At 35.7% G+C, this 19,857-nt stretch overlaps 3 protein-coding genes across 5 annotated transcripts in view; 2 read left to right on the top strand and 1 right to left on the bottom strand.

The window, feature by feature from the left end:
* nudcd1 (NudC domain containing 1) overlaps nt 1-10,569 on the bottom strand; it is a 98,023-nt gene extending 87,454 nt beyond the window's left edge. For both annotated transcript variants that reach the window (XR_015779390.1, XM_042506864.2), the window contains exons 1-5: nt 10,372-10,569; nt 8,866-9,020; nt 5,882-6,067; nt 2,687-2,870; nt 473-661 (exon numbers count right to left, since the gene is read on the bottom strand). Coding sequence is in view for 1 of the 2 variants with exons in the window: in XM_042506864.2 (XP_042362798.2) it covers nt 473-661; nt 2,687-2,870; nt 5,882-6,067; nt 8,866-9,020; nt 10,372-10,486 (829 nt within the window). In the remaining variant the exon portion in view is untranslated. The remainder of the gene's footprint in view (nt 1-472; nt 662-2,686; nt 2,871-5,881; nt 6,068-8,865; nt 9,021-10,371) is intronic.
* An 885-nt stretch (nt 10,570-11,454) lies between these two features.
* Nucleotides 11,455-13,222, top strand: LOC121938049 (transcription and mRNA export factor ENY2). Its single transcript, XM_042481339.2, has 5 exons — nt 11,455-11,578; nt 11,689-11,756; nt 11,839-11,909; nt 11,987-12,061; nt 12,948-13,222. Exons 2-5 carry the CDS (start codon nt 11,692-11,694, stop codon nt 13,022-13,024), a joined length of 288 nt encoding a protein of 95 aa, XP_042337273.1. The 5' UTR covers nt 11,455-11,578; nt 11,689-11,691; the 3' UTR covers nt 13,025-13,222.
* A 5,851-nt stretch (nt 13,223-19,073) lies between these two features.
* Nucleotides 19,074-19,857, top strand: part of LOC121957558 (fibrocystin-L-like) — a 54,294-nt gene continuing 53,510 nt past the window's right edge. For both annotated transcript variants that reach the window (XM_088090305.1, XM_042506188.2), the window contains exon 1: nt 19,074-19,175. The gene's annotated coding sequence lies outside the window, so the exon portion shown is untranslated. The remainder of the gene's footprint in view (nt 19,176-19,857) is intronic.

Genomic DNA, 19,857 nt, shown 5'->3' with positions numbered 1-19,857 from the left:
TCCAAGACAGGCGGGAGGGAAGTGAAGCATTTAGCTGCAAAGGACTCATATATTTATCTATGGTGGAGTTGGCGCAGAAAAATAGAGATAATGAAGAGTGAATAACAGACTTCGGCAAGAGGACAAGAAACAATTGAAAGTGTTGTTCAGAGTCTGCTAAATGTATAAATAGTAAACACAGTACCCATAACAACTTTATGAAGCGAGAAAATGTCAGAGCGAGTGTTTTCAACCAATAACGGAGATCCCCTCAACCCATATTTCAAACAAAAATTATTGTAGGTTTAAAAAGACTTAATTAGTGTTTTGGGAAAACTTTGGTTTAACATAGCAAATGACAGGTAGTGGCTAAATAATGTTTTTAAGTGTTTAAAATACGTGGTAGAGATGTGATGTAAAAAGAAGAAATCCCTAACCACAGCAATAAGGTAGCAGTGTACTGGTAGTTTTCTGAGCAGCACCTTTGACCCACCTGTCTTCTCCACCTCCATGGGCTCTGGGTCAGGCAGCTCCACAGGACGGCCGTCCACGTGTGTGAAGGCAAACGGTTTCTCCGAGGCCACCATCAGGCCCTTCCCCTTCGGTTCCACGGCTGCGTAGTGAGGCACCGACTTCCCTCTGAGGACCCTCCTCTTCTTCACCTCGTATTTCTTCTCCTGACCTGCATGTGGAAACCGAAGGATACGGTGACAAAGGTGTGAAGTAATCTCATCTTCAATTAAACTCTGACAGACACAAAGAGGAGTTACATCAGTGTAGAAAGCTCACGTTGTTTTACTGGACTCCCAAGAGTTCAAGTCACTTCCATCACTGCAGAGATTTTACCTCCCGAGAGAAATACTCAATCTTTTACTCCATCAGCTTTGAAACACTGTAACTGCTCTGAAACCTCGTGTGACAGTGCTGTCTCCTGATTTCTTCTCTGTTGTTATTGCTTTGTTTAGATTTTTTTGCTAATAGGCCGGCCGACAAAGAATCTGCATCTCTTAAGATTATATAAAAATAAAAAGTCATCTTCGATTAATGTTGTTTACCACATTATCAGCAGATTTTTCATTCAATCCATGGGTTTGGTTATAAGTGATACAATTAACTTGTGTATAATGTGTGTGTGAATTTATTTCTTCCAATTATTACTACAGTTTTATTTATTTCTGTATTTTCGTATTTTTGGTTATTTGAATTGAAACCAGACTGTCCTTTAAAGCTCTGTGCATTTAAGATCCTATTCTCTAACCACCATCCCGTCCTCTTGTTATTAAAACATCTCTGACTGAAGTCAAATCTATAAGTATCTAATTACAGCAAAGCGTCAAGATAAATGCATGAGGAAATCTCAATGCTCTCCAGCATAGTAAAACTAAAAGATTTAGTCTGCAACTAATAACTCTTTCTAATTCATTTTTTACTCTAAATATGTCTCAAAAGTCAGAAGCTGAAACCACCCACTACAATCCCTTCTCTCTCTGTTTTGTCTGATTTACTTGTCCAATTATGTAAATAATTAATTATCAAAATTGCAGCCAATTAATTATTTGACCATCATTAACTAATCACTTAATCAGCCATTCATTATAGTATTACTTGAGAAGTTCTGAACATTTGCAGTCTTATGTAAATTTTCTAAAACAAACAATCTAAACCAGAAACACAGTAAACTTTGTTTTACCATGGACAGATGTTATAATGTCTCTTAAAAATAGCATAATTTGTTTATCACACCATCACTTTTTAGTTAATCAGCTTTAAATGACTTTGTCTTACTCTTTTTTCTTCTCACCAGATGAAGACCAAAAAAAAATATATATATACACTGAGGGGGAAACGGGGGAAAACCTAGAAAACATCCAAACGTGTAAACAACTTTTCATACAAACTCTATCTTGTGTTTAATAGGGTTGTTTGGCTTTCCGCTGTTGTATCAAATTCTACGAATTCGATTTCTGCTTTGCTTTGTTTGTCAAATCACTTTGTAAACTCTGTTTTTAAAGGTGCTATATAAATTAGGTCATTATGACTCTTGATAATATTCAACATTGGCATAATGAGAACGTTGATACTGGTAATACTGATGATACTTTTGCATTTCTGAATGCCTACATTCATTTTGGCAATTACTGTCTACAGTAATAACAAACTTTATGCTGACTGATAAAATCAGAAAACTGTACTAAAAGTGAAGACCAGGCAGAGCTGATTATTGTTAACAAAATGTAGAGTTAGTCAAACACTGAGACGCTAAACAACCAACAAAAGATTATTCTACAGCTCGCAGACATCAGAGAGCTGCATCTTTAAATCCAACTTAATGAGGAAGGCCGTCTCCAACGGCTGCCTCTGGTTTTTTGTGTCTTTGAATCATTAGCCAGAGTGCTTTTTCTTTCTCAGTGAGCGCCAAGAACTTTAATGAAAATTCCTCTTGCCAATGTTTGCTTTAGAGTACACTAATCTCATCTGGGACATAATAACTGTGCTGCCGTAATGAAGGACCGTGACTAACTTCCTTCTATGGTTTAATTAACAAGGATTTCTGTCGTCTGCTCGGTTTGAATACTGTAAAAATGAACAATAACAGGCTTGAAATTCAAATCCTAATTCAGACCTAATTATGGATGGCACGCTTGTCTCGTCTCATTTTGCTTCATGCTCAATTACTGAAAATACGATAGGACAGAGTACCACCCACCATGTCCTGCTGTGTTGGCGACTGTGATCCACTCAAGAGACACTGAGTAACCACTTCCTTTGGTTTCCTGCGGGTCTTTCTGGATGCGGAGCAGCAGGAGGTCCATGGTGTGGACTCCATCCTGGACGTGTGAGATGCTGTGGAGGATGGTGAATGGCTCCCCCATGTCTTCACTGAACAGTGGCTACAGAACAAAATCAAAAATACAATCATTTTAACAGGATATAGCTGACTGAGGGCTAAAGCTTTTCCTAAAAAAAGTTAAGTTAATGTAATAATAATTAACTTTATTTGTATAGCACCTTTCATACGTGAAATGCAGCCCAATGTGCTTAACAAGAAACATAGACACATAGACAAAATTAATGAAATGAAACCCAATGACATTATTAATAAAAATAAGGCTAAAAATAGAGTGTAAAGAAAACATAAAATTATGGAAAAATACAACAACTTAAAGATGTGCATCAATGCAGAAGTGCGAAGCAGAATGCAAAGGCTGCTAAGTCAGAGCTCATTAAAGGCTAAAGTGAAGAGATTTTTAGTTTTCTTTTTGAAATATTCAGCGAGGCGGCTTCTCTGATTTCTATAGGCAGTTTGTTTCAGAGTTTTGAGGCGTAACTGAGAAACGCTGCATCCCAATTTTCTTTTGGCTGTTTTTTGAAACCTCCAATAAAAAAGCTGCAGATGATCGCAGTGTTCGTGAAGGCAAGTAAGGAACAAGAGAGTAAGCGTTGTAACCTACAAGTAAATGCCAGATGTGACGTCGGCAAGTCATCTGTATCGGCAGATAACGCCTTTAAAATAAAATATTAACAATGTCGGCAGGGACGAAACATTCAGTCAGAACTGTTCTTTATGTTAATGATGACGTCATTTAGATTTAGTCAGGTCAGGGCTATGAAATATTAAATCATACATATATTCTCACTATATCTTAGCCTTTGAGTGTGCACAAACAACAGATTATTAACGTTGTTTTTTTTTTTAAACAAAAAATGTGAAATTAAATGAGAAGAAGGTAATTACCAGTTATCGAATCAGTTAAAAAAAAAAATCCATATCACGCATCCCTACAATTTGTCCTGGGGTTAGTCTCTTAATAAACTAAATGAATCAGCCAGCTAAACACACACAAACACACACACACACACACACACACACACACACATATATATATTCTCTAAACAATCTGAAATCAAAAGAAAACTATTCAGTACTAATATCCACACACTGAAGGGCACTTCTGTTTTATATTATCCACTGACAGAAGGCTATAGTACTTAATTTGTACTAAAGAGTGCTCCTTATAACCCCCTTGTTACTAACCCCTGCCCACATATAAAATGTTAAGCTTGTGAGGAGTTTAGAGGAGGTGTTAGTGCATCTGAATATGCATCTGAGGATTTAGAATAGCCTTCAGTTCAAAAATAAAAAATAAGGATTTGTCCCTGCTTCATCTTTTTACGCTGTAAAGGATGCTTAAATGGAGTCCACAGCATTAACTGTTAGCATCAAAGGGCTTTAAATGGTCTATACTGCACTTTACCCTGGATATTTGTCTTTATTTTATCAATAAAATGCTAATCCAAACTAGTATTTCTTAATCAGTGTCTGGTGGAAGAGGGGGATGTGATGCCAAGAAGCCTGATTGCCGTGTGACTGCATAAAAATATCTGGTTTATGAGTCTGTTTATTTCCGGTTTCTTCACGACACACACACAAACCGAAGTGACAGATTGAATACGGCGCGGCAGCGATCCCTGAGTGCTGAAACTTAAAATTAGAACATTGGAAGTTACTGACTCGAGGGCTTGAATCTTCATTACAAATTCCACTCTTGAACTTTGCTTTACGAATTGCAAAGTGTGCTTGTTCAGAGAGCGAGCTCTCATTTGTAGCTGATCCCAAATGCAGCCTGTTAACAGGATAAAGTGCACAAAGACTCATCTTATCAAAGACTTCATCCCTCACTGCTACAAGACAATTTCAAAATGTCAGATGAGCTTTCTATACACAAAAAATAAAGCTTTAATTTACATAACAGTTGGAAAAAATGCTTCTTTGGACAAGATTATATGATGAATAACAGGACATTTAATAATGCAAGGGCACATTTGAAGCCTATACACTCTCTTAGTTCTTGGTCCTTGTTTCCCTTTAAAATATATATATATATATACTGTATATACATTTTTGGCCAAGTTGCTTTTTGCCTTTTTTCTTATGTTGCCAAAGAAGAAAGCAAACCAACATGCCTTGGGTTCAAAGGTTTCAATACTTGTGAAAGGTGTCTCAACGCAAAGGAAAAATTATATCTCCCAGTAGACGCAGTAATTTCCCAAAAAAAATTACAGCGAGCGGACATTCGAAGACATCGGCAGAGACATCGGCGGAGACACCCAGAGAATGAGAGCGGAGCGGACAACAGCGGAGCGGACAACAGCGGAGCGGAGCGTGTCGCATCCAGTGCAACAGCGTGGCTCATTGATGGGGTTTTTTATATAGTTTTTGGACAACAATAGAGCTTTACGGCACAGACAAATTAGGTGCCTCAGCTTTGGATGCACAGAAAAGACTTGTTAATAGAATTATTTCATGAATGGTTTGTTGACATTTAGACCTGTTTTACCAAGGAGCAACATAAGACCTTTGGGGATGAGACAAATGTCAAACGTTGCCTTTTCACCTGCAAAATTGTCTTTTGGCAAAGAAAAACATATTTGTCACAGTCAATATTAATCACCTTTTTAGTGGTAATAATGCAGCTCCCATGGGACCTTGATGGTGTTACTTCGTGACTCAAACATTATATCACCAGTTTCTGGGATATTTGGCTCTGAACACTCACTTTCCTGACATTAAAAACATCACTCCTCTCCCTCAATCTTGGCTTAATTTTTAAAGTAAGAAATTCAAATAAATGGCGGTGATGAGCCAAAAAAGCCAATGACATAAAAGCATTGTTATAACAGTAGTGCGCAGTGAAAGAGGGGCTTTTATACAAGGCAGCGTGTTCAATGTTTGTCGTCACAGTTAGTCATCAATGGAGGTTCATAAAAGGTCATGGACTAGTTGACATGACATGACTACATTTCATCGTAACTGATATACTTCACATTCAACTGTAGATGTCTAAATTATGGAAAACATTGTATATTTGTGTGTTAGTTAAAGCAGTAAAGGCATACTTACTTCCCACTTCATATGAGTGCTGTCTCCTCTCTTGCCAGTGCGGAGAAGGTACAGTCGGCCGGTGCCGTCGGAGAGAGCCGCCCAGGTCGCCGAGGTGAGGCTGAGGGACGCACAGAGACGATCCTCACACTGGCTGGAGTCAGCGGCCAGTCGGAAAACCTCTCTCGGCTTCCCCAGGGCCGTGTCCTGGATTCACAACACAACAGACCCACCAGTCAGTGCTGCGACCAAAAAACAGATTTAATTGTCCCTTCAGTCTGAGGGACTATCTGTATCTGCAGAGCGTATATTAGAGTAAACTAACAATTAGTTCCTTGAATAATCAAATAAGATTATTCCTTCGATGTATGAAAAGAAATAATGAAAAACATTCAAATAGGAATTTCTCAAAGCCTAAGGTGACATCTAGGGTTGCAACAGTGTAAGAGTTTCCCAATAACCATCTCAGAAATTATTGCAGTATCACAATATCACATAATTATTATTATTCCAACGACAAGCCAAAGAAGTCTACATCGTTCTAGTTAGCACTTTTATTTCTGATTGAAAAGATAAAATCCAAAGGCATCAGTTTACTTTTTTTATACATGGCAAACAAAAGCACCACATTTTTACATTTAATAAGCTGGAATCAGGATAAAACATTACATTTTTCATGCTTGAAAACTGATTTAAAATATGACTCAGATATAAAAGTAGTTAGTTACTATTTAATTTTGCATCAATAGACTAATTGACCATTTGTTTCAGCACTAAAGCTTTGGAATGGTACAAAATATTTATAATTATTCTACTTCATTTGCAGGTTACACTAAAACTGAGGAAACAATTGCTGAATAATGTAAAACTGATGATACATATGTTCTCTCTGTTGGCACTTTCTTCATACATGACAAAGAAAATCACATTTTTACATTTGAGAAGCACCCCGCCTTCCCACCGATGACAGCTGGAATTGGCTCCAGCCCCCCCGCGACCCTTACGAGGACAAGCGGTTACAGAAAATGACTGACTGACTGACATTTGAGAAGCTGAAATCAAGATAAAACATTGGATTTTTCAAGCTTGAAAAGTGATTTAACATATGAATCACTTATAAAAGTAGTAAGTTGCCATTTAATTTTGCATCATCAAATTAACAGACTAATTGACCATTTGTTTCAGCACTAAAGAGCTTTCTAATGGTACAAAATATTTTTTAATTATTCTACTTTATTTGCACGTCACACTCAAACTGAGGAAAAGGTAGCTGAATATGTAAAATGGGTGATGTGCTTGGCAGTCCAGTCATGACTCATAAATACTCAGACATGTACTTAACAAGAGAAGGCTTTGAACCACCGAAGAGCAGAAAGGTCCCTGCTTTCATAAAGGGCACTCTCATCCCATAAGAAAACTCAACAATTAACATCTGATATGAAAACACACAGAAAAACATTATTTCCATAATGTTCATCTTGTTAAAAGGCCCCAAGCAGATACTTTAAACATGAAAGCTAAATAACATGAATCACCAAGGAGAGACTAAGTTACCGGCTGTCATGCGGCCATATGACTTGGCTTCACATGCGATGCAGGACTGTCTGAGCTTTATTAGTAACAGACAGATATGCCACCACATGAGCCTCAATTACTCATCGCGTGAACTAACAGTGTCTCAAAAGGACTCTGCAGCAGCTGCCCTGTTGTTGCCATGGAGCGTGACACTGCGTATTATATCACTACCTAATGTATGATGCACCTTTGAGATCATTTTTTTCCAGCATCTGTGATGTTAATGCCCCCTAACAGAGTGGAAACCGCCTCTGCACAATGTGCCGGGCAACACGTCCCCTGCAAATGTACGCAAAAAAGGCTTGTCAGGGACGATAATTATCATGTGATGATTGTAATTAGATTCTGTAATTTTATGATGCCACTGAAAGCCATAAATACTGTCTTGCAGGATTATAGCCTGATAATCATCATTCAGGCCACTTCTGGTCTAAAAAACACTGATGTGGCACCGATTATCTCTCATCATGGTCAATGACGTCTTCAACATAAAAGATGTCTCTGCTGAAAAGGTCACTGGGCTGATTTCTCTCCGTGTCTCAGCTTATTATTATTAAACCCAGATCCGTAGCTTGAGTTAATTATGTAATCGCTCCTGTGATTAACCACAGACAAACTCATCAAAAACTTTATCTTCCATGTTAATTAACAGGATGGACAAAAGACGGAATAAAAACTTGTGTTTTCCATGAATACTGAGACTCAAACTCCCTCTTTAATTGTCTCTAATTGAGCATCTTCAGCAAGTAAAATCAATTATAATGAGCCACATTATTGTAAAAATGTTGATATTGTGGAATTTTTTGTAAAGATGATTTTCTCTTCACCTGCAAGAAATGCATCGTGGGTGATGCCGCTGTTTCACAAGGATTTGATCACCACCTACTGGTGTGTCACATGCATTAAAGTCCACCAACAGCATCAGAATCACACTTATTATTTGACATTAAAAACAATATACAGGTATTTACCTGATACACACTGGTGAAGGGATATATAAGCAACCAGGTAATGATTAAAAACGTAAAAAGTGGAATTATAATGAGAAACATTCATATACTGCACAAACTACAGTGACTTAAGAGAATTATATTCCTTAAATGACTCGATTAAACCCTGATATTCTCTGTTGTTATTTTTTGTACCAAAAGCTAGTTTGATTCTGATGAAATTTGTTTTATTTTTGTGAAATTTTGTAAAAGTCTGGAAGAGAAGGCCAGAAAGTGTGTTTAATTAGTATTTATTCCATCTTTTAGTGCTACACAGTAAGTGAGAATTATCCATGAACTTCATCCTATCGATGATGATTTGATTACGCTGGGCATAAGAGTTTGCATGACAATAATTTTTTAAAAAATCATTTGTTTATTGTAAATTATCACAAGGAACAAGGATCCCCCAATAAAAAACAGGAGGATTTAACAGCTTACCAGGGTGACGGTGAGACTGAGAACACGTCCTTTGCAGTCCACAAACAGAACGCTGTCTTCATACCACGGGTCTAAGTGGAGATAGTTGTACATGCCAAAAGCGCGCATGTGTTCGAGGGTGTACTGAGTGTCCTTCAACTTCACCTCCTCCACAGCTGCAGGAGAGAAAGAAAAGCAAACTGTTAGACTGAAGCCAAACATGAGACAACAACATGATCATACTTACATTTTTGTTTTCAATCAGCTTTTATAAAGAACTGTAAGAATGAGATTATTACTGTTACACATTAAAGAGACGTAATTTCATTGGTATCTGCCTCCATCTAGTTTGATCTTGATGTCTGTTCAGCAGGTTTGTTATGGCTAATAGGCAGCAAATTGTGAGATTGCTATTTTTGATCATTATTGTAGGTTACTTACTAGGTCATATTAGCAAGACAGGAAAGGTACTAGCCAAAGCCCAACTTGTTTTCACCGACATTATATATGGATTCTTACAACACTGCATCTCTATAGGTGTGGCATGTACACAGACACACACACACACACATTTATCTATCTATCTATCTATCCATCTATATATGTATATTTATTTATATAAAGCAATATATATATATATATATTGTGTTTTTCATTTGTTATTCATTTTGACTTAATGCATTGATGCTATTATGTACATTCAACTTCGAAAATTGTTTACAAGGCCGAAACAAATTACCAAAACTAGTATGTGAAGGTTTAGAAATGTTTGAAATAAATATGTACATTATACTACAAATAAATTGGTTTGATTTATTTTTATTTTATTTTATTTTTTTCAAAAACACAGGGAAAAGGCAGCAAGAAACTTAATGGGACATGACCCAAAACAATTGCTAAAAAATTGAAAAAAAAAAAAAAAAGTATAAAAAGTATTTCATGAAAATGCACGACAAGAGTAAATAAATAGATAAGAAAATAACCTATAAAATGTTCAGAAATTAGGAAAATGTATGTATTTATTTTGTCTATTTTATACTTTACTTTTCTAACAAAATTTTAAATATAAAAATATTACAATTAAAAATTGAGTTTTCTGGACATATTCACCTATTTTTTTGGACAATTTTCTAATAACCCTCTTTTTCATATCTTATTCTTTGTCACATTTTACTAATTTCTTGCAATTTGTGGGACATGTCTTGCTTAGCTGGGCTCTGCCTTTCCTTCATATTTTCGAAATAAATCAAACCAACGCAAGAAAAACTGATGTCAATCCAGATTTCAGTATAAAGTAATGGCAAAGAGTGTTGCTTTATTTATTGCTCCAATTATTGCGCATTTAAGACAGCGTTACAAAGAATTATTGAATTATTTAAATGACAATTCCAGTAATTAGCAACCTGTAAGTGATAAAAAAAACAAAAAAAACCCAGCTCATTATTTAATCAGCTGATGAATCAGTGAGTGTCAATGCTAGGCTAGCACACACGCTAACTGTGCTGTTAATAAGTTAGTTTCTCTCACCTGCGTCCAGCTCCACGTTGTACGTCGGTATGGCGTCCAAAGATAACCTGTAGCTTTCAAAGTTTGGGTCCAGCAGCTCTCTGTTGACCTTCAGGGAATAATTAGACGCAGCCATGTCTTTAAAATGAGACAGGCTCGAGTACAAGTTGATGTGGAGCAAGAAAGTGATGTGGAGGAAGACAGCAGGGCACGCGCTTCCTGTTTTGGCGCGCACGGACCCATTTTCACAACGGACACGAGCTTCCCGGGCGCTCATGGGAGTTTGAGTTCTTTCTTTTTTTCTCTTAAAGCGCTTAAATGAATGTTTATATTCTGTCGTTTAACCTAAAAACACATCCATGTGAAGATAAAATACGCTTTTTGACCAGGTTTTAGCGATTACGCAGTCAGTTTGTGCGAATTAACATTTTAAAACCTGAACAAATGTGGGGTTTTTTTAATAGGAGAAGGCAAGGAGCATCTTGAGAAGAAAATACTCAAAATTAGCATGAAATTAATAAAAGGAAAATGACCTGAAAATGAGCACAAAAAGTTAAAAATAAAGAAAGAAATAAAAAAAAACGTAAAAATTAAATGAAATCAAATAAAAAGAAATTACTTGTGAAACCCTGTAAAGTCTTAAAACCTGAGAAAATGTGTGTTTTGTTTGTTGAAAGAACATTGAGAGAAGGCATCAACTTGACAAGAAATTCCTCAAAATTAGTATGAAATTAATAAAAGGAAAATGAGCTGAAAATGAGCACGTTAAAAAAAATAAACAAATAAAATAAAATAAAATAAAAAAGAGATTACTTGAAAAAGGTGCTATTTTACAAACGTGTAAGCTATATAGTTCCGTAACATTATCTTAAGCATATAAAAAAAATTTAAAACATTCTTCTGATAATTTCATCCCTTCTTTAAAAAAAACAACAACAAAACAGATTTTCAGGTCATTTTCTTGCCATCTTTTCCTTATTTCTTGCAGTTTGCAGGGCACCTTATGCCTTATTCCCAGTTTTTTTTAAAGAAACCAGTAATTTTTCCAGGTTTCAGGGGTTTTAATGCTTATAAAAAGCGTTTGAACGCAGCACAAGAAAACTGGCGACGGTTCAGACATTTAAGGGTTAACCGCCTCCAAAGCGGAACCTATATGTTTTGAGCGTTTCAGACGGCTCGGTTTTGTGAAGGGACTGTGTGTTCCCCAGCTGATCCATTTCGACAAAAGGTAACATCCACCCGACAGCTATCAAAATAAATCGTTTTTTCTTGCAACATTTAATTGCGATCGTTGAATCCAAACCGGAAACGGGTTTTGTTTGTGTGTGTTTTTGGCAGATCATGAGCAAAGACCAGATGAGGGCTGCAATAAACCAGAAGCTGATAGAAATGGGGGAACGGGAGCGGTGAGTCCAGCTTTCTCCTTCATCGATTTTGATATTTGAACATTTATAATGTCGATTAAATGTACTAAATGTGTGTCCGCAGGTTGAAAGAGTTGCTCAGGGCGAAGCTGGTGGAGTGTGGATGGAAAGATCAGCTGAAAGCGCACTGCAAAGGTATTTCATTTGTGTAAATCTGTGCATTGCTCACTTTTTTAATTGATTTGTTTATTAATTTTATTTTTTGTGTGCAGATGTGATCAAAGAAAAGGGTCTGGAGCATGTCACAGTGGAGGATTTGGTCACAGAAGTCACACCAAAAGGCAGAGGTACCGAGCTGAGTATGCAAACACAAGAGCAGGGGAGGAAGAAGTACAGAAATAATATTAATCTTTATCAAGTTTTGTGTATAACGTCTGCTCAAACAAAATCTGTAGTCAGATTTTAATTAAACATACAGAATTTTATTTTTAAGTGTCAGTCTGTAGGTTTAGAGGAATAAATTGGCAGAAATTGAACAGAATACTATACATTTGGTTGTTTTTTAGCATATAATTACCTAAAAATAAGAGTAATTGCTATCAATACACAGGGAGCTTGTCCTCCTCTATGAAGGAACCACTATGTTTCTACAGTAGCCCAGAACAGACAAACCAAACACTAATTTTATGATGTTAAACTTCTATATTTGGTATTTTTTACAGGTGTTAATGGTCCATTTGTTTTGGAGAGGAAGCGACCTGCAGCTACTTTGTAAAAAAATAAATAAATAAATCTCTGCAACAATGAACAATTCTGAGTGGGGGAAGTTTCAGCGAGTTGCAATCTGCAATCTTCACAGTTTGATACCACTAAATCCCCCCAAAATGTACACACTGGACTTTTAAATTGGAGAAGAGATACATACTAATATGAGGAAATGTGGGTGAAATAATGCTCAAAACAACTTGAAAATGTTCCAGTTGCTTACAAGATCTAAATTTTTACAAAAGAGTTGTAAAATGTTCAGTTCTTGCTCAGATCAATGTGTTTTTATGGTAAATTTAGAGGCTGTAATTTGTGTTTTTTTACTGCATTATACAGAAATATGTCTACCTGGTTTACACATATTGATGAAGAAAAATACCTTTCAACATTATTCAGTCCAGCACAACAACATGACAATAATCTGTGTACCTGAACCCTGACGTGTATTCTCCCGTCTCTCCTGTGCAGCACTCGTACCCGACAGCGTGAAGAAAGAGCTCCTGCAGAGAATCAGAGCTTTTCTAGCTCAACACGCCACCTTGTGAATGAGACGTTTCCCGTCTTAGGCATTTTTTTACTCGCTGTAGATCCACAATTCAAATCCAAACTGATGTTTGTTGTCATTGTGAGCAATGCTGAAGTGTTATTTTTATTTTTTATTGTGTGTTTTCATATTGATTTTAGTTTGTTATGCAGCAGTTTTGGAAGAAAAAATAATAATAAAGTCATGCCTATTTTGGTCACGGGGTCGTCCTGACTTTTTTTTTCCCTTTAATACAGCTGAAGACCTGTTTGACATGTCATTCAACTCTTTTTCACACCAAAAATTGCAGACTTTTTTTGTTGCCGTCGTTTTTTTCTTGACAGCGTGATGAGTGACCGTGTTGTAGACAGTAAAAAGGACTGTCTCTGTAGGAGGTTATGTAAAAACACATTTGTCTGCATAAATACTTTCAATGTTATAACAGAGTGCTAAATTATTTAATTATTTAGTTCTCTGTCAACTAAGTTGTGCATTTGTTTTATATTAAGTATAATATATATTTTTTCTGGTTTTCACCTTTAAAAAAATCATCCAGTGCACATTCAGTGGCTGATCTTCCCTCAGAAGACGCAGGCGGTTGCCTGGGGCAACCCTTAGAGCAGTGTGACAAAATTACCCCCCATCCGCCCACCCCCGCCCAAAACATAAAGCAAGAGATCATTAGAGTAAGAGAAAATGAAGAAGCAAAACACTCCTGTGGTGAAATACAAAAAAGAAAAAACTAGAATTACCAGATTGCAGTTGTATGGTTTCACACACCAGTCACAGTTTACACTCACATCTGTGAAAACACGGATTCTTCACACACATCATCCTCTTCTGTGGTGCAAAAAAGACCGAACGATAAGAAAGTTGAAGGTGGACACCAGAATCTGACCAAATGTGTCTGCTTCTTTCCTGAATTATGATGTTAGTCCTTTAAAATCAGAGTAAATCGGCTTGATTTCTCTCAAAAACATGAGAAGAAAGCAAAGAACAACTTTAAAATAAATGGCCCAAACATCTGCAAAAATCTAGTAGAAAGTTACAAGAAAATGACCTGATAATAAGTGACAAAAGAAAGTAAAAAACAATAATAATAATAATAATAATCTTAAAAAGAGCTTAAAAAATTACTTTATCTTTAATTCCTTTATTCTCTGTTTTTTTAGTATTGTTGTTTGTTAGCTTAGTTGTTTTCTTTGTGTTGATTTCTTTTTTGTAATTCTCTCTTTATTTGTTTATGTGAATGTACAAAAAATACACAACCACATGAACGATCACTTTCAATTATGTAAAAATGAAAAATAAAATGAATAATAAAGAAACGGAATAAAAAATATAAATATATTTATATATATAAATATAAATAAATATAATAAAATGAACAAATAAATAAATGGGGGGAGAAGAAAAGGGGGGGATTAAGTCAATAAAAATGCCTGTAGATTCTCATCAGCTCTTGTTCTTGTTAGTAATAAAGTTCCCATTCTGTGCATACTTTTATTTTCTCGTCATTTCCTTCAGAAAATACAGTCTTGTGGTCAAATACAGACGTGAGCTCATGCTGCCAAAGTTACGTAATTTTATCGTTTCAGAAATAGTTTCTTCTTTTGTATCGATCAGAGGAAGTTACACACACTGATGCTCACACACCTTACGTCACTGTCTGAACCTGCTGGACAGCATGCCTGCTCATGTGACCTTTTCTCCTGTTTTCACACTTCGTGGAAAGAAGATGAAGCTGACAGTGACAGATATTTTTAGGCTGTTTTTGGCTCGCTGCATGGGCAGTGTGAGAGCTTGTGTTTGAGTGTGTGCATACAGTAGATGCCTGTGTATGGTTGTTGTCATGTATGATAGCCGTCGGTGCTGCACAAAACATTAATTGGGAGGTTGCTCGTGCAGATTTGTGGTCTGGATATCAATGGAAAAAAAAAAAAAAGATTTTGACCCAAAACACAGAAGTTTTAACAGCAAGCTCTGATGTCCCAAGTGTTTTATGACTCACACACACACGGCTCTCGTCACCAATCACACTCATCCTCACTATTTGCAGCTATTACTGGAAGTATTTCGAAAACACAAATTTCCACAATATTTGCTTACTTTTTTTAAAACTAACAATTTAAGGTTAAAGATTTTTTATTTTATTTTAGACATTTTTTTTTACAATTATTCAGTGTTCCAGACAGATGAGATGCACCTGTTAATCTTACAATTAAACACATTATATTTTTTATTTAATCCAAAACCCAAAATGTTGTGCAAATCTGCAATAATTATTAGAATTTTTATTGCTCAATATTTCATTTTACTTTCTGTCTCTTACTATGATTTTGACAGATATTTCTTTAATCTTCTTTCTTGCTAATAAATAAACCAACTCTACGGCAATGTGTGTTTGTATTTTATTTTTACATTTTACCAACATTTTTTGACTAAAAATTACTTCTTTTTTTAAGAAATTGCTTTCTTTTAGAAGAATCCATTGTTTGTGTTATCAATTTCTTCTTAATGATGCCATCAAAAAACACGTGGCTGAATAACTTTCAAAACAAAAGTTCACCTCCAAAAGATAATTTTTCTCTCATCATCTCCGTCCTCTTTTCTTGTAAAACAGCATGACTGATGTATGAGCTAAAGTTAACAGCAGAACAGAGTGACGTAACTGCTGTTATCTTCTTAACTCACAGGGGTTACGGGCTGCTGTTGTTTTACTCTTGAATGTCATCTATGTAAGAATGCACAACATTTTTTTGGGCAATCAGTTTTTCCATCCAAGAGGCATCTGTGAGCAACTGTGACTGTAAACATCTACCACACAACACTTTCCTCCACGTCAGGGAGTCTCAATCTTTTTCACGTCAAAGACTCACAAATTCATCATCCAATTAAGTCATGGACTTTCAGACCTGAACTCTTAAGCTGTCGACGAGAGAAGAGGATTGTTGAGGAAGTGAAACATACGATCAGAAGAGTCGCCCTTGTGACTCTTACTCACGCTGGACTCACTCATCAAATAAACAAGCCAATATCCTCTGTAATACTTTGTAAATAAATACAAAAAACGCCTCGTCAACCCTTATTTAATATATCTGATGGACTCCAACAGACTGTAAACAGTATTTTAAAGTCTTTTTAACTACATCTGCATGCTGCATATTTAATGCACTCCTGTATACTGTCCTCTGTGTTGGTATTGTCATGTTACATCATGTTTGTACGCTTACTGATGCTTTTAATCACACATGAATAAAGTTCTTTTGACTTTGACTTATCGCTGCCACAAAGCTGCAGGCCTACAAACTGACAGGCATTTTTTAAACCAAAGACATTTTGTCATGTTACAGTAGGAAAAGCACAGGCAGAAAAAATAATAATGGCTGAATTCTTTAAAAAAGTGTTTTTCAAACCATGACAATATATTTGTCTACTGTGAAAACAACCTATTTTATATTGTATATTGGCAGCTTTGCCCGTAATAGTGTTGCTGTTGTTGTTTTTCAGGAAAAAGACAATTAAGAAATATGAAGATATTTTTGTCTCTGTGTTTTGGTTGTTTTTTTTTTTAATAATTTGGTGTCTCCTGTGTGGCTACACTCATTTGTCTCTGTCTTCTCACTTAAATACATTTTTATTTTGACAAATTGAAAAATGATGAAAACAAGTGACATATTCAGAAATATTCACTCAGTCAGCCCAAATTTTCTGTCATAACAGATTTCACAGATTTGAAAAATAAAAAAAATAAAAAAACTTTATTTAGATTCAAGGGTTCAAGAATTCAGAGTTTTTGTTTGTCACATGTAAAAACAATATGTGTAGTGAAATGCAAAGTAAGTTAAGACTGTACTTTTTTTTATTAATTTACTTTTCAAAATCCTTAATAGTAATCTCTCTCACCACCACTTGAGGCTGCTAAAGTTGTGAAGTTGTCCTCCCACCATATTTATCTCAGCTATCAGCTGATCAGATTCCTGTCTGATTCTGTCTCTCCACGTTTGTATCTTTCCTCCTGCAACTGAGAATTTGTTTGTTTATACATCTGTTTATTTTCTTGTTACATATTTTGTTTGGTTTCTTGCTTTATATTTATTTAATTATTTTCTCATCTGTTCTGTGTCATTTTTTCATCATTTGTATACTGCGTTTTTACTTGAATCTTTCAGATTTATTGTTGTTGTTGTTTTTAACCCACGCTGTACCTTTTATCTGATGTTTTGTATTTGTTTAAGTTGACAGTTCTTTTAAAAAGTGTTGATGGAAGTTTGGATATAAGTGAAAGGAGCACATGAGTGTGATGGCTGTGATGATTAACAGGGAGGTTAGTGTAAAACTCTGATTTGATCATTTTGATGATTTGACATATTAAACTAAAAATACACTGATACCTTGTATGAAACATTTCCTGTCTTGGGTTTGGTGTGTTTGGAGGCTGTTGCAAAAGTTTGTGTTGAAATTACATGCCTGTAAAAATTCCTGAGCTGCAGAGTGTCGAAACTCAGTTTATTGATACAAGTATCCACTTGTCTCTAAGCACCTAAAAGCCGAGAGTTATGTGTCAGAGTATTGCTGGTGATTGTGATTATTGAGTTTTTATTGTTTTTATGCAGACATAATGTGGTTAACTGTAAGAAAAACATCTGTAAGAATTGTAAAACGCACAACTCGTAAACCTTGTCTGTGTACAGAACAGGCGTGGACAAAATAACAAGAACACCTGACTAATATTATGCAATGCAACAGGTGTTCAATAAATGTAAAAAACAAATCACAGCATTCTTGAATTTTATGTATATTTCTTTTGATCTTGTCTCTCTAATGATTTGAGTTTTTAATGATGTAGGCCAAAAAAGGGTGTCATGACCTCTCTGGTACTGCTCTTACTTCATAGGATCATTATTCATTCTCTATTCTTAGGAACGACCTTATTATTGGGCCTGTTTTTGCTAATTTTGTTTGGGGATTTTTTGGGTGGATTGCCTCAATGGGCCTTTGCAACAAATGCATCTCTATGTATTATTGCTCATAATGTCAAACCTAATACAAAAAGACATGCACACAGATTTTCTTTTCACTTTATATTTGTTTGTTTCGACCCTTTATCATGTTTTTTTCTGATGTTATATCAGTTTAATACTCTGATCCTGAAGAAATATCAATTTTGATGATTCATTTGTGTCTGTTGTTTTATTTTATTTGATTTTTTTAATCCATTTTTTGTATTAACTTTTGTGGTATGTTTTTTTGTTTGTTTTTTTGTTTCTCAATCTCATTCTCTCATTTCTCTCATTTACTTACTTACTTTGCTTCTTACAGTATGTTCATGTATGTAATCTCTTGTATAATTCTACCTTAACTTCTGTCTAGCCTTTTTTTTCAGTTGTTTCAATTTTATTTTTATTTCTAGGTAATTAGTACCATAATTAAATTAAAACTGGGGGATACATTTGTCTAAAGGACTGAACATTGAATGAAAAAAATGTGGATGTGCTGTAAAGATGCCAAATGGTTTAGTCCACCCCTGCAGAAGTACTTGTTTTTATATAAAAAGCTGGAGCTGAGTGAGTGACTGCTCATGGAGCATCATTGTACACCAAAAAAAAAAAAGAAAATTTGGGCTCCAAAAAAGAGAAAATAACAAAGAAATTAAACTAAAAGCAAATGCACTTAAAAGAAAAAAATCAAAATGTGTGCTGAAGAAACAGGGGTCAAGAGAGGGAGGCCGGGGGGCCCACAGAGGCTGTTAATGCATAAGGCCCCAGAATTTGCTGCTACACCCCTGCTGTCACATATATGCTTTCCAATTACTTTGACGTGCAAAACGTCTATCTCAGTCTGACAGACCCTTGACCACATGTCAACTTCCTCTTCACTTCCATCTAAGTCTGATTTAGATTTCCTCCCCTGAAGCGGTTACTCATCGTCCTCTCTGACTAGCTTTACTCTCTGACAGGAAATGGAAAAAAACAGTTTGGTTTTCAGCATCAGACTGTGATTTGATTGCATGGACAGCAGGACTGATGTCAGCAGTCTCCTCCTCCTGGACAGGTTCAGGTGAGAGGCGGAACACAGCGCAGCTTTAAAACGAGTCAGTGCGCTGCGCTGTGTGCAGGTACGGGCAGAGTCTCTGTTTATGTCTCCGGACCACTAATACATTCAGACGTTAGGTAAGCTTTCAGTTTTAAATAGCATTTTGATTTGAAATATTGCTCGTGATTGTTTACAAATTTTAGTATATTTACCCTTGAGTTTTCTTGTGCTGCATTCAGACGCCTATCACAGGCATTTAAACCTCTTAAATCGGAGAAAAATTGGTTTGATTTCTCTCCAAAACATAGGAGAAAAGATAATGAGCAAGATGACAAGAGATGTCCGGCAAAATAAAAGAAAAAAATATGTCCGAAAAATAAGTTGGAGTGGATTATTAGATATTGGTTTTTTTTAAATGGAGAAGAATGTCCCGAAAACTATCCTTTATCTATATGTCTTGTAATTCTATGGTCATGTCACAAGAAAAATATTTATTTTATAAATTTTTTAGCAGCTTTTAGGGAATATTTTCTTGTTTGTTTTTGTTATTGTGTGTTTACTTCAAATATTTTCTTGTAACGTTTTATTACTATATGCTAATTTAGGGGCAATATCTTATTAAATTCTTTATCATCTTCTTCTCATGTTTATGAAGAATTGCTCAGGTTCCAAATGGTAAATAAATATTTTTGCTTTACTTGTGTAGCTAATAACCATGTAAGCCTCTGTATGCGCATTTAAATTATGCACTCACGCCCTAAATTATCCTATTTTGTGCGTATTTGTTGTGTGTGAGGCACATTGAGTGTTCATTGTATG

Source organism: Plectropomus leopardus, chromosome 17 (genome assembly GCF_026936395.1).
Source record: "Plectropomus leopardus strain MGB_pleo_1.0 chromosome 17, ASM2693639v1, whole genome shotgun sequence".
Classification (NCBI taxonomy): Eukaryota; Metazoa; Chordata; class Actinopteri; order Perciformes; family Serranidae; genus Plectropomus; species Plectropomus leopardus.
Note: the sequence above shows the minus strand (reverse complement) of the source record. Positions and strands in the feature narration are given on the sequence as shown.